Consider the following 12,558-nt stretch of genomic DNA (forward strand, 5'->3'; position numbering starts at 1 on the left):
CAAGGGCAAGGATCACACTAAACTGATAAAATCTGCATTTTAATTTAATTTTAAATGAAGCTTCTTAAACGTTTTAAAAACCTTATTTACTTTACATACAACAATAGTTTAGTTACTTATTATAGAGAGAGACCTTCTAAAAACGTTAAAATGTATTACTGGCACATGAAACCTTAAATTAGAGTGAATAAATGAAGACTTGGTACACCACTTCTGAAAGGTTGCCGACCCCTGTTCTAATGCAACACGGGGGCAAATTCGCACACCCAAATCAGGAGTCGTTGCATCTTAGAGTATCTACTTACCCTTAAGTCTTCAGGTATTATATCTGCAGTCAGCGCTTTCCATCCTCCAATGGATAACCATACGATCTGTACACCCACATCACATCAAGATTTCTGAAAGGGATTTTCAGATCCTTTCCTCCAGTGGTGAAATTTGCATCTCCCTGGGACCTCAATTTTGTTCTATCATCTCTCACTAAGATTCCCTTTGAGCTACTGTCCACATGCTTTGTGACCCATCTGTCTAGGACGATGGCATTTCTGATAGCTATAATGTCAGCCAAAAGAGTCAGCGAACTGAGAGAGCTTATGGTGGGCCCACAGTATACTACCTTCTACAAAGGAAAAGTCTCTATGCCCCCACCCGAGATTCATACCCAAGGTAGTTTATGAGTCAGGTCATCCACTTATCTGTATTTTTTTCCTAAATCACATGCCTCTGAAGAGAAGATTGCATGCTCTGGATCTTCGGAGGACTTTAGCCTTTTATCTGCAAAGAACAAAGGAGGTTAGAAAGATATCTAAACTATATTTATTTCCGCAGCAAAGTGATCAAGAGGTCAACCTATATTGGGCAGAGACTTACAATCTGAGATCTATTTTGAATTATCCTTTGTTACCAACTAGCTGGTATTCCCCTTCCCTCTCCTCTCCCCCAAAGGGGTAAAGGCTCATTCCACCAGGGGACAAGCTACTTCAGCTGCATCTCTGAGAGACAATCATACTAGAGATATGTAGGCCAGCTATTTGGAGCTCCTTGCATACCTTCCCGAGACATTATGCCCTGGAACAGTCATTGACTTCAGATATGGCTATGAGGACAGCAGTACCGCAGTCAGCTATCATTTCTGCATCCTCACACCCACCACCTGTTTGACTACTGCTTGTTAATCTCCCACATGTAGAATACACAAAGGGACCATCACACTTAGAAGAAATGGTGGTTACTTACCTGTAACTGGAGGTAAGTCTTTTGAGACGCATGGCCCCAATCTGTATTCCACTACTCACTCACCCGGGAATTCATTACTCTGTCATAAGAATAGGAAACTGGAGAGGCGACAGCCCACACCGCACATTATGCCCTCAGTTGGGAGCACAAGGAGAGCTATGGAGCATATGCAGGCCAACAGACATTGCTTCCAAGAAATTCTACGCACAGACCCATCGTGCGCTTGCGTATCCCATGTATGGAATACACATCTCAAAGAACTTTCAGTTACAGGTAAGCAACCTCCACTTCTGTGCATGGAACCTCTCGAACAGAACCCACAACACAAGATCACAGTAAGAGGGAAGGTTTTGAGAAAAAAGCCAGTTGCCCTGCCATACACTTCCCTACCTGTCCTGCATGTAACCATTTGTTTTGTTTCTATTCAGAAAGTCTTGATTAACAGCTCTGGTTCCACTTCCTTCTCTGAACGCCTTTCCGTTTCACAGGAAGCAATTCTGGCTGCTAAATTCACTGAAGTTAATGCTGTCAATAAACAGAGGCTGCAGAACCTGGAATTTGCCCAGAATCTCCTGAGGCAGGTAACTGATGAATAGCAGGAATTGATTTAGCTAGAGATGAAACTAGGAGCTTGACCTTCTAAAACATGCACTGTGCCTCCTCTTAAAATCACAGCTGCTGGGTGATGGTCACATCTGCACCACAATGAAGGATTTTGGAGGTTTATGCATACGTTAAAGTAGATTAACTTTATGCTAAGCAATTTATTCTACAAGAATATTTAATAAAGCAGAATTGCACACAGTTTTTCACCAACTAGAAATAGAGCTAGCTAATGTGTCACATCCTGGAAATCATCACCCAGAAGGAACCCAATTTGAGCCCACCCATCAAGAACAATCTAGCCCACCCAATGACTTCATTACACTCCTGATTTGGTGTGAGGGAGTGTTATGTAAATCTTAGGATGCACTAGTTGAATGGTTTTCAACTTTTTTCATATGAGCACCACCCACAGATCCCTTTCCCACATAGCCAGACACATTTTCCATGGGGTAGTATGAGAAAGATGGGGTGGTCATGACCTGTGGTTAAGAACCCATGCACTAGTTCGATGGAAGGACATGGACTTGCTAATATACAATACTCAATCATTTTCAATGGATCTCTCCATTAGAGTTTGAAGTTATCCCACAGTAGTTTTACCATTTTGCTGCTGAAGGAAGATAGGTACACCAAGTAGTGATTGCTAATAAGAAAGGTTGTCCTTACCATGCACTCTTTATTTCACTGACAGCAGCCAGAGGTACAAGTAATGCAGGAGTCTGTCCAGACTAGCAAGTCCGAGAGGCCGCAGGAGGAAGTCTGGAAAATAATGAAAGAGCTGGATGACGAGAGTCTACGTCGACAGCAGCTAGAGGGGGAGATCAAAACCATCCAGAACGACATCCTCCATCTACAGAAACAGAAGCCCCAGGAAACTGTGCTGAAGAAGGAACTGCTGAAGAAAGTGCCTGACCCTCAGCTGGATGAGAGCTGCCACAAAATGCAGCAAAGCCTGGCAGAAGAGCAACGCAAGAACCAGGTGCTACAGGATGAGCTGGAGGCCCTAAATCTGAAGCTGCGAGCCCTAGAGCATGAGAGGAGGGAAGGGGGCCAGGAGTATATTGTTAAGGAGGTCCTGCGTATTGAGCAGGACAAGGCACAAGCGGATGAAATCCTGAAATTGAAAGAAGAGCTGGAGGACCTCAAGAGGCAGGAAGGAACCAGAGAAAATGAGGTCACGCTCCTGCGCCACCAAATCACCGTGCTGTCTGATGAGAAGAACAAAGAGCAGGAGAAGGTTACTGAGAAGGAGGTGGTGAAGCTGCAGAATGACCCTCAGCTGGAGGCGGAGTTCCGAATGCTGCAAGAGAACAAGGAAAGGGAGAGCACCCTGAGGCAGAAACAAGAGGAGGAGCTCAGCTACCTGCAGGACAAGATGAAACGGCTAGAGAAGGAGCGGGCCATTGCAGAGAGCAAGATCACAGTCAAGGAGGTGCTGAAGGTGGAGAAAGACCTGGCAACAGAGAGGGAGGTGAACGAGCTCCGACGCCAGTATGAAGACGAGAAGTCCAAGGGCCGTTCCAATGAGAGGGAGAAGGATGAGCTGCTCAGAAAGATCCAGGTCCTGGAGGAGGAGAATGCTAAGGTGGTCGTCCAAGAAAAAGTACGTGAGATAGTCCGCCCAGATCCCAAGGCTGAAAATGAAGTAGCCAACCTTCGTCTGGAGCTGGTGGAGCAGGAGAGGAGATACCGAGGTGGGGAAGAGCAGCTGAAGAGCTGCCAGAATGAGCTGGCTTACCTGAGAAACAGAAGCGGACAGGTGGAGGTGAAAGACATTATCAAGGAGGTCATTAAGTATAAGACCGATCCTGAGACCAAGAAGGAATTGCAGAGACTCCGGGAAGAAATTGTAGACAGGACCCGAGCGATTGAGAGAGCTGATCTGGAGATCTACCAGCTGAAGCAAGAGATTCAGACCTTGAAAGACACAAAACCTCAAGTGCAGATGAAGGAAGTCGTCCAAGAGATACTGCAGTACCGGGAAGACCCCAAGACCAGGGGGGAAGTGGAGTCCCTGAGAGCTCAGCTAGCAGAGGAACAAAAGAAGCAGATTGACTTGGAGAGGGAGAGGCTGCTCCAGGAAGAGAAGATCAGACAGAAAGAGGAGGAACTGTCACAAGTGAAGGAGAAAGTGGTCCAGCAGGAAGTGGTGAAGTTTGAGCAAGATCCTGCCTTGAAAGCAGAGATCAACTCCTTCTCTCAGAGCATTGAGAGTGAGCTGAAGCAGATAGACTCCCTGCGGGAAGAGCTACGCAAGCTGCAACAGAGGAGATCTGAGCTGGAGCGTCAGTTGGAGGAGCTCGAGAAAGAGAGGCAGGCCCGCAGAGAGGCTGAATTTCAGGTGCAGAGGCTGAAGGTCAGGCTGAACGAGCTGGAACAGCAGGAGAAGGAGACAACGGAGAGAGTAACCGTGAAACAGAAAGTGATCCTCCAGCAAGACCCACAGCAAGAGAAAGAACACTCTCTCCTCAAGCTGGAGCTGGAGGAAGAGAAGCACCGAAGACAAGTCCTGCAGGCTGAGCTGGAAGCCTTGAGGAAGAAACTCTTCATGCTGGAGAAGATGGAGGTAAAGGAGAAAGTAGTCTTTTCAGAGAGCATCCAAGTGGATAAAGGGAACACCGAATACGAGATTCAAAAGCTGAAGAGCAACCTGGAGGAGGAGAGTCGGCGTAAGAGGGAGCTGGATGCAAATGTCAACCGCCTCGAGGCCAAACTATCTGAGGTGGAGTTCAACAATTCCAAATCCTCCAAGGAGCTAGATTTCTTGAGGGAGGAAAACCACAAGCTCCACCTAGAAAAGCAGAATCTTCTGCTGGAAACAAGGAGGTTACAGTCCGAGATTGAGCTCACAGCAACGGAAGCTCAGGATTTACGAAACATGACCCAGATTGACAGCAGGGTGACTCTGGACTCCAGATTCCAGACTTTGGAGAGAGAGCTGGAAGATCTCAAGAAGTTATCCAGTGAAAAAGATGCAGAGATTAAGCAACTTCAGAACCGCCTCAAGACAGTGGCCATCAAGAGAGAACAGAGAGAGAACCACTTGCGGCGCTCCATTGTGGTCATAGACCCCGACACTGGGAAGGAGATGTCTCCAGAGGAAGCTCACAAACTTGGCCTCATCGAATGGAGCTTGTTCGTCAAGCTGAAGGGCCAGGAATGCGACTGGGAAGAGATCTCAATAAAGGGACCTAGTGGGGAGTCCTCCATGATCCTCGACAGGAAGACTGGCAAAGAATTCTCCATTGAGGATGCCTTAAAGAGTGGAAAGTTAACCATGGCTCAGTACGATCGTTACCTAAACAAGGAAATGTCCATCCAGGAGCTGGCAGTACTGGTGTCTGGGAAGAAGTAATTACAATGTTCCCTCAACTCTATATTGAAACTTTTCTTACAGCAGCTTGCTCAGAGCTGCACCACTTGTTACAATTCCAGATTGCTGCAAATCCTTTATGTCTTCCGAAATGCTATAGCCTTTGCATGGTCCAACATGAGGCTGCCATGAAGTCATGCTGCTTGCTGCATCCATTGCATAAGAGCACTGCCACGCCAGAGGTGGAAAATGCATTTGTCAACATTACATTAATCTTTCCTTCCCCATTACAACCTTACCTAGGTACTCACGCCAACTGAAAACAAACAAAATCATCTTCAAGTCTGAAGTTGTTTATTAACATGTGCTCTCAAATTTAGCAACTGAGAAAAGGCTGCATATCTCAGCACATTCCTTTTTTGTTTTTATGTCAAGTATGAACTTCTCTCTAGAGGGTACCGCAAAGCTGTATAAAGAGCCACTGGAAAGAGACAAAAGGTCAAGACCACCCAGAATAGCAGAGGAAGCCTAGTAAGCCACCCACCTGTATGAAAATCTAGAGAGACACTATCATTATATACAGTGGAATGAATGATGGTATCTTCATCTGAGAAAGGCAGCTAAGTGCACAAAAAATGAAATTTATATATTAATTCATAGTCATGATACTCACATCTAATCAAAGCTGTTTCAGACGGACTTCTGTCACCTCAGTGCCTCTAATGCCAAAGGAGAGGGGGAACAAAAAGAATTGTAATTTGATACAGTAATTCCTAGATTAAAAGGAGGTATTTTCATATGACATCACCAGAAACATGTAAAGAGACGTCAATATTATGTAGTAAATGCTACTGTAACCTAATGCGGAGGTGCCTTCTGAACGGTCGTGCTTACCTCATGGTTAAAAGCCACTCATACCGATATTTTACTGACTAATGTTACACATTCAGCTATATGTATCATTTATTTGTGTAAGGGAATGGGAAATATGGGGAAATTCTATTTATAGTACAAAATAAAAATGCGGTGGTTTAAATCAGTTTATTTTTCCTTTTTAAATTGATGCCTGCCTTTTGATCTAATACCTTAAAGGAACCCAAATTTCAGAATCAAAGGTGACCTTTCACCCAACACTTACATTTATTTTTTAATATAAGAAACGTGCATGTTAATGTTGTACCTATATCTTTGGAAAAAACACAAATTGCTTGTTGGTCAAGTTTACTGGCAAGGAAGGCATGCAGCTGATCATTGGTACGTTGTCCTGACCCTTGCAGCTACTGGAAAAGGCGAATTACAGGCCAGTTTCGCTTTCAGGTTAGAGCTTCGGAATTTCTACCTTACCATGCAGCTCTGCTATCAAAAAGGATACTAAAGAGAGCGCCTGTGAGGTTCCATGTTTATTGCATCATGGATTTCCTGACCCTGTGTGCTCAGTTTACAAGTGGAAAAGCTTTTCCTGCAATCTCAGTCTGGGAGCTGAAAGGCAAGCTGGGTTTTTCCCACCTAACGGATCCTCCTGGGTAGTAAAGGTTCTGCAGGCCAAATGCTGCCCTTAGTGATACCCACAGGGGTGTGATCTTAATAATGTCCGAGTGCCACTTGTGCAATCCCATTGCTGTTAAGAAACTTACACAGGTGTAAGTGATTGGAACCTGGTACAGAGTTCTGCTCACTTTGCTGGAGCTCTGCTGACTCTACTCTGTAGGGCTAAGAGCACTAAAAATTTATTTTACACCCAACCCTGCTCCCACTGAAGTCAATAAGAGAGTTTTACCATTGACAATGACAGGAGCTAGATTGGGCCTTAGGTCACCATTATTAAGCTAAAAGGATGGTCCCTCCCAGCAGATGTAACACACACAGGAACAGGTTTGTTGAGTAAGAAGGTGTCATTCTACTGCAATGGCAATTTAAGAGTTACAGCCGTATTTTAAAAGGACTTGGTCATTTACAAAGCATTGGCCAAAATGCATACTAATAATTAGTGACCCAATGAGTGGTAAGAGGCAGCAATACAGTCACTAAGATGATCTTCCAGTCAATTTACATTTGAAGAGAAACTGAGACTGAAAAGAGCATTTTGGAAACTTTGAAACAATTTATTCAGTTGCTCTGTACAAGATTGACAGTTTTCACACCACCCCCATCATTGTCATCTAGACAGTCCCAACACTCACAACAAAAATAAAGTAAATAGCAGCTCTTACACACAACAGAAACTGCCAAACTAAGTAAGTGCCGGTGGGAGGCTCGCCCCCCACCGTAAAGAAAACAGCTAACGTTGCCTAGTCAAGACAGAGATCCCAGATGCTCTGCTCCCCAGGGCTTGTGATCTCATTCCATATTTCTGCCTTGCCATGGCGGTTTAATTCATTCACTCGTTCATTACAGCATGTAAAGAAAAAAGAAAAAAATCCCACAGAATTTCCACCGAATAAACATTTCCCTGAGGCAAAGGCTTTGCTAAATTCCTAAAACGAGGGCATTCTGCTCCAGCTGCGACACACAAATGTGCATCCCAGCAGAAACACCAAAGTGAAAGCAAAGAGAGGGAGTGGAACCAGTACCTTGGGTTGCTCATTAAGGGCTGGGATCCTGCCAGGTGTTTGAATGCCCTTTCAGCTGCCACTGGCTTCAGTGGAAGTTGAAGTGCTTGGTACCTTTCAGGATTAGGTCCTAAATGGGAACCATGCGACATCCACTGCTCAGAGTCCATCGATAACTGCTGTACTCTATCTTAGTAACTCAAATTCTGTCTTTGGCTCTTTTGCTACAACTTCGAAATATCTTCTTTTCTGTAAACAAATTTGAATTCTGAGCTGCATTTTTAAAGAAAAATACGAACAGTGAAGTGATCTTGAGAAGTCCTTTATCAGTTCCACTTCCAAACATGTGTCTTGGGTCTTACGAAAAATAGAGAAAACTAGAGCTACTATTGGCTGGCCTACTTGATTTCAGTACCCCTCCCAAAGCACAGGAAGGAATTCTGCAAGCTTTTATTTGAAATACCAATGAATAACTTATGGAGCAGTGCTACTATCTCTGAAGTCCAGATAAATTAGATCTGGTTAAAAGGTGACCTGAAAGAAGGGAGATCACAACACCACAACTACAAGTCAATGGGGCTTACGATCTGAGAACCGCAGACTGCCCCCTCAATCTATGCAGGCATATCAAAGGGGACATGCAGACAGACTGAAATCAGCTTACTGGGCTAAAGCTAAAAATATACACTCAGATCCGAGTAGATCTCCATTGCTGCAGCTCTGACAAGTAAATGATTTTAGTGCAGAAGTCATCAAGGGGAGCAATATTCACTTGATTATCAGTGACCTTTGTTAATCTAGATCACCAGAGAGATCATTATTGAAGACCCTAGTAAAGAATGGCTTTAGGGGAGGGTCTGGAACCCACTTGCACAAACTCAGATAAGAACTGGTGCTCTTGCTAGATTTGGTACTGGATTTAAAGTAGCCAAGTCACCATTTAAGTCCAGACAGTGCAGCTTTTGATGTGTAACCATAAAAAGCTCTATTAAATAAAAACAGAATACATATTAAATACAGAGTGATTAAAAAAGAACTGAGGTGCACACACAAAAAACGGCCAAAATGGATGTTATTAGTCCATTCTTGCTCCACCATAAAAGGCACTGGAATTATGTCTTCCTATACATGTGACATGCTGAGAAGTGTTCCAATCAATCCAATGCATTCAAAGGTAATGATAAAACTGAGCACACAAAAAAAAATCCCTTGAGAGGAAATAAAAATGTAGAAGCATTTCAATGTCCGTGAGTGCATCTAGAAATGTCTCTCTAAGAGTCTTCATTCTCTTCCAGAGGGGAATATCAGGCGATTCATGATAGTCACCATAAAGGAAGTGCTAAGTCCTCCAACTAACTTGAGCACTGCTTTATAGCACAACTGAAAAATTTGGACAGAGTCAATGTCTTTGAAAAGCCCTAGCAGTGCTTGAGTTATCCAAGTCAATCCAAAGCAGGAATAAGCACCTTTCATGTACTCTCCTGGGGAGCCAAGGAAGTAACTGAACTCAGGTACTTGGCAGATCTAGACACAGGTGGGGGGAAATCCACCAAGGCTCTTGACTTTTTGAAAGAAAGATGCCCCACCAGTGTTGCCCACAAGTTCTAGCGCTTGCCCGTGAGGACTGGCAGCAGTGAAACAGTGCCGTAAGTGCTTCTCTCACCAGGGTGTGGCGCAAGGTGGCTCACTTCCTGCAGAGCTCCTCTCTGGATGCCACTGACCAAAAGTGCCAACTCAGTTTCTCCAGCTGCCATCAGGAAAAGAAAACAAAGAGCAGGTGGAAAACAGGGCATCTGCATCCAGTCTTCACGGCCGACTCCTCTTGGTTTGTCCTGGGCTTGCATTAGCTTCCCCTCTTGCAGACGTCACAATTTTCGCTGCTGCACATTGGACCCTTTGCCATGAAGCTGAGACGCATCTGAAAAGAGAATGAAAAAAAAAAAAAAAAAGGAACAAGTTTCAGTGTCACCATACCCCTAGGCCAATTGTTCCAGTGGTTAACTCCTCACAGGATTCTCTGCACAGCTGGGAGGCGCCAAGATCCCATTGCATGTAAAAGCTATTGGGTCACCAAGGATTCAGACTAGAGCAGTGCTATTCAAAGTGGTGGCCCGTGGACTGGTGCCAGTCCACAAGCCATCGGCTGCCAATCTGCGCGCACATTGGAAAAATAAAATTGCCGGTCCCCCACATCAGATAGCTTGAGAAGCACTGGACTAGAAGATGCTGGGGGAAGATAGAGATTTTCATGGACACGTGGTAACTGGGAGTGGTCTTCATTGTGCTTGTATATTACATGGTCTCTGGAAGCAGTAGACCTCTTCTATGGCCTTCCAGCATAAGCATCACCAAGGGCCACAGACGCAGGTAGCTGGGAGGAGGGAGCTGTTAGCCAGCTAGTCTAGCAAGCTATTTTCTCTTCATCAGTCCAAACTAGCCATGGATAAGGGCACTTGCTAACAAATACATGATTTTACCGATTACCCAGACAATCTGGAAATTGTAGTTATTGAGAGTTCAAATAGGACTTTAGTTCCTGGCAATTAGCGGATTTCCGCAACTATAATGAACCTTTTTGTACTTCCGATAGCCCCAAAGAAACTCACTGCACCACCAGTAGTCAGAGTCTGAACACCAGAGGTAAGGGAGAAGGACAGTAGGAGGAAGTAGAGCAAGGAAAAGGGGCTCCACAGAGGAGAAGTGACAAGAGAGAGACAGAGAGTTGAAGAAAGTAGAAAGTTTCTAATCGAGATTACACTAGCATCAAACTAAGGCGTGAACTGGTGTACTTGAAATGCATAGCTTGGCAGAAGTGGTATTGGGCATGGGGCACTAACAATTTACCCTGTACTAGCCACCCCAAGGCAAAGAGGGTTTTGCTGATTCTAGAGCGGACTCATGACACGGATTCTTTCAAAACACGCGGCAAGTAAAGTTAGAACAACCACTGGGAGAGAAATACACGTGCATTTCCACCAACATGCAAATTGATGACAGAATGGCAAACACACACTGCATGCCATTTGCTCAGATGCTTTTGGACAGCTGTTACACACACTTTAATTTAGGATTCCATCAATTCCCAGCACGGCAGAGACATCCCAACACACTGCAGACTATACAGTTTTCAAATGGCTACATTACCCTGAAACCCAGTCTTAGGAGGTGCTCCTCTCCAACAGAAAGGAGATTTATTTCCATAGAGTTTGTCATAGTTTATTCCACCACACAGATTCATAGATTTTTAAGGCCTGAAGGAACCCTTATGAAATCATCTAGTCTGACCTCCTGCATAACACAGGTAATAGAATTTTATTGAAAGATTTCTGCATCAAGACCATAACTTCTGGTTGAGCTAGAGTATATATGTTTATTTAAAGACAACGGTGATAAAAAATCCACCATACCCGTAGGTAAATTGTTCCAGTGGTTAACTCCTCACAGTTAAAATGGGTGCCACCTATTGCTAGTCTGAAAGTGTCTAGTTTCAGCTTCTGGCCACTGGATCTCATTAGGCCTTTCTGTTAAAGAGCTATCTATCATCAGAAATCTTCTCCTCATGTAGGTACTTGTAAGACCATGATCAAGTCACCAGTTCTCTTTTGATAGAGTGGAGATTTCTTCTTAGCAACACACAGAATACATTTTGTACACATTTGCTTAATTAAAAACAATGGTCCCTAGAGGATGTGGTTTTATCATCACAACATAAAGCAAAAGGTTTTTGTCTCCTCCATTATCTACATCACAGATACAGCTTACTGATTTCACCCACCTAGTCACTACAGGTGGGCCCTGTTCTCTGCTCCTCCACATCGATTACTCTACTGTGTATTGATTGGAGAGAAACTGTATCTCAGCCAGGACTTGGGTGTTGGAGTGGGGAAGAGGACTGATGTGGGTTCTCATTAACGCACAGTGCCCATATCCTTTGCTCAGCAGAGGAACACATTCCTTGATGATAGATCACATGATACTAAGCTATGTTACAAGGCTAGATTAACTAGAGGTTCATCCACCCCCAGTGGCCTTGCCCACCAAAAATAAGCTGTCTCACTCACCCCCATACGTGGCACATTGCTCAAGTGTGCAACACAGCAGCAGGAAGCACTGTCCTTCAGGACTGAATTGCATTAATAGAGTTATGTGGGGCATTGTCCAGGATTAAGAAAGCAGGAACAGCCGTCTATCAGGACTGAGCTGCACTTTCAGTGTTTGCACAGCACTCTACACTTGGATCTTGATTCTACAAGCACTGACTGTATCCCTCTTCCCCCCTGCTCCCAGACCCATAAAATGCTACTGCCTTTATGTGGCTTTGCCATGTGCCACACAAGCCAGAGCAGCTATTGTTCTAATTACAAAATGACAGAGAAGGAAAGTCACCTGCTTCTCACAGATCTCCCATGGTTTGTGTTGGTTCTGAAGGTATCCAGCTGGGGTCACAATGAACGTACTCACAAAAAGGTCATGTGACCAACGCTAGATAAAGCTGTGGCTGAAAAAGAGGCAGCCAACTAGCATGATATTATGCATGGGAGCAGTATTTCCTCCTGGAGATAGCTCAACGCGAGGTCACAGGTGACAATTCTCTATGCAACTAGCACATTTAATCCTAGACAGTACTGGCAAGTTATGCAAAACCACATAAAGCTCTTAATCCTGGTAGAGTGGGCCTTTAACATGCACCAAGAACAGAGCCAAACCACTTGAGACACTCAGAAATCCCAAAATGCATCTGGGGAAGGGGTCTGTCTTTCCGGAATGGAAGATTTCTACCATCTAGTCAGCAAACGCACAGGACATTAAGGACCCTAAACCTCATGAGGCTGGTGAAATGAAGCATCAGCAAAG

At 44.5% G+C, this 12,558-nt stretch overlaps 2 protein-coding genes across 6 annotated transcripts in view; one reads left to right on the forward strand and one right to left on the reverse strand.

Moving 5' to 3' along the window:
- The window catches only part of PPL (periplakin), a 56,458-nt gene extending 50,280 nt beyond the window's left edge, over positions 1 to 6,178 (forward strand). The window contains exons 21-22 of the mRNA XM_084642276.1: positions 1,725 to 1,817; positions 2,534 to 6,178. Coding sequence (XP_084498402.1) covers positions 1,725 to 1,817; positions 2,534 to 5,197 — 2,757 coding nt within the window. The 3' untranslated portion in view covers positions 5,198 to 6,178. The remainder of the gene's footprint in view (positions 1 to 1,724; positions 1,818 to 2,533) is intronic.
- A 1,058-nt stretch (positions 6,179 to 7,236) lies between these two features.
- The window catches only part of UBN1 (ubinuclein 1), a 34,308-nt gene continuing 28,986 nt past the window's right edge, over positions 7,237 to 12,558 (reverse strand). For 3 of the 5 annotated variants that reach the window (XR_014713250.1, XR_014713251.1, XR_014713252.1), the window contains exons 18-19: positions 11,480 to 11,658; positions 7,237 to 9,622 (exon numbers count right to left, since the gene is read on the reverse strand). Coding sequence is in view for 2 of the 5 variants with exons in the window: in XM_084640784.1 (XP_084496910.1) it covers positions 9,570 to 9,622 (53 nt within the window). In the remaining 3 variants the exon portion in view is untranslated. The remainder of the gene's footprint in view (positions 9,623 to 11,479; positions 11,659 to 12,558) is intronic. The other 2 variants (XM_084640784.1, XM_084640783.1) reach the window with 1 other exon arrangement.

This window comes from Lepidochelys olivacea (assembly GCF_965140295.1).
Source record: "Lepidochelys olivacea isolate rLepOli2 genome assembly, chromosome: 10".
In the NCBI taxonomy this organism is placed as follows: domain Eukaryota; kingdom Metazoa; phylum Chordata; order Testudines; family Cheloniidae; genus Lepidochelys; species Lepidochelys olivacea.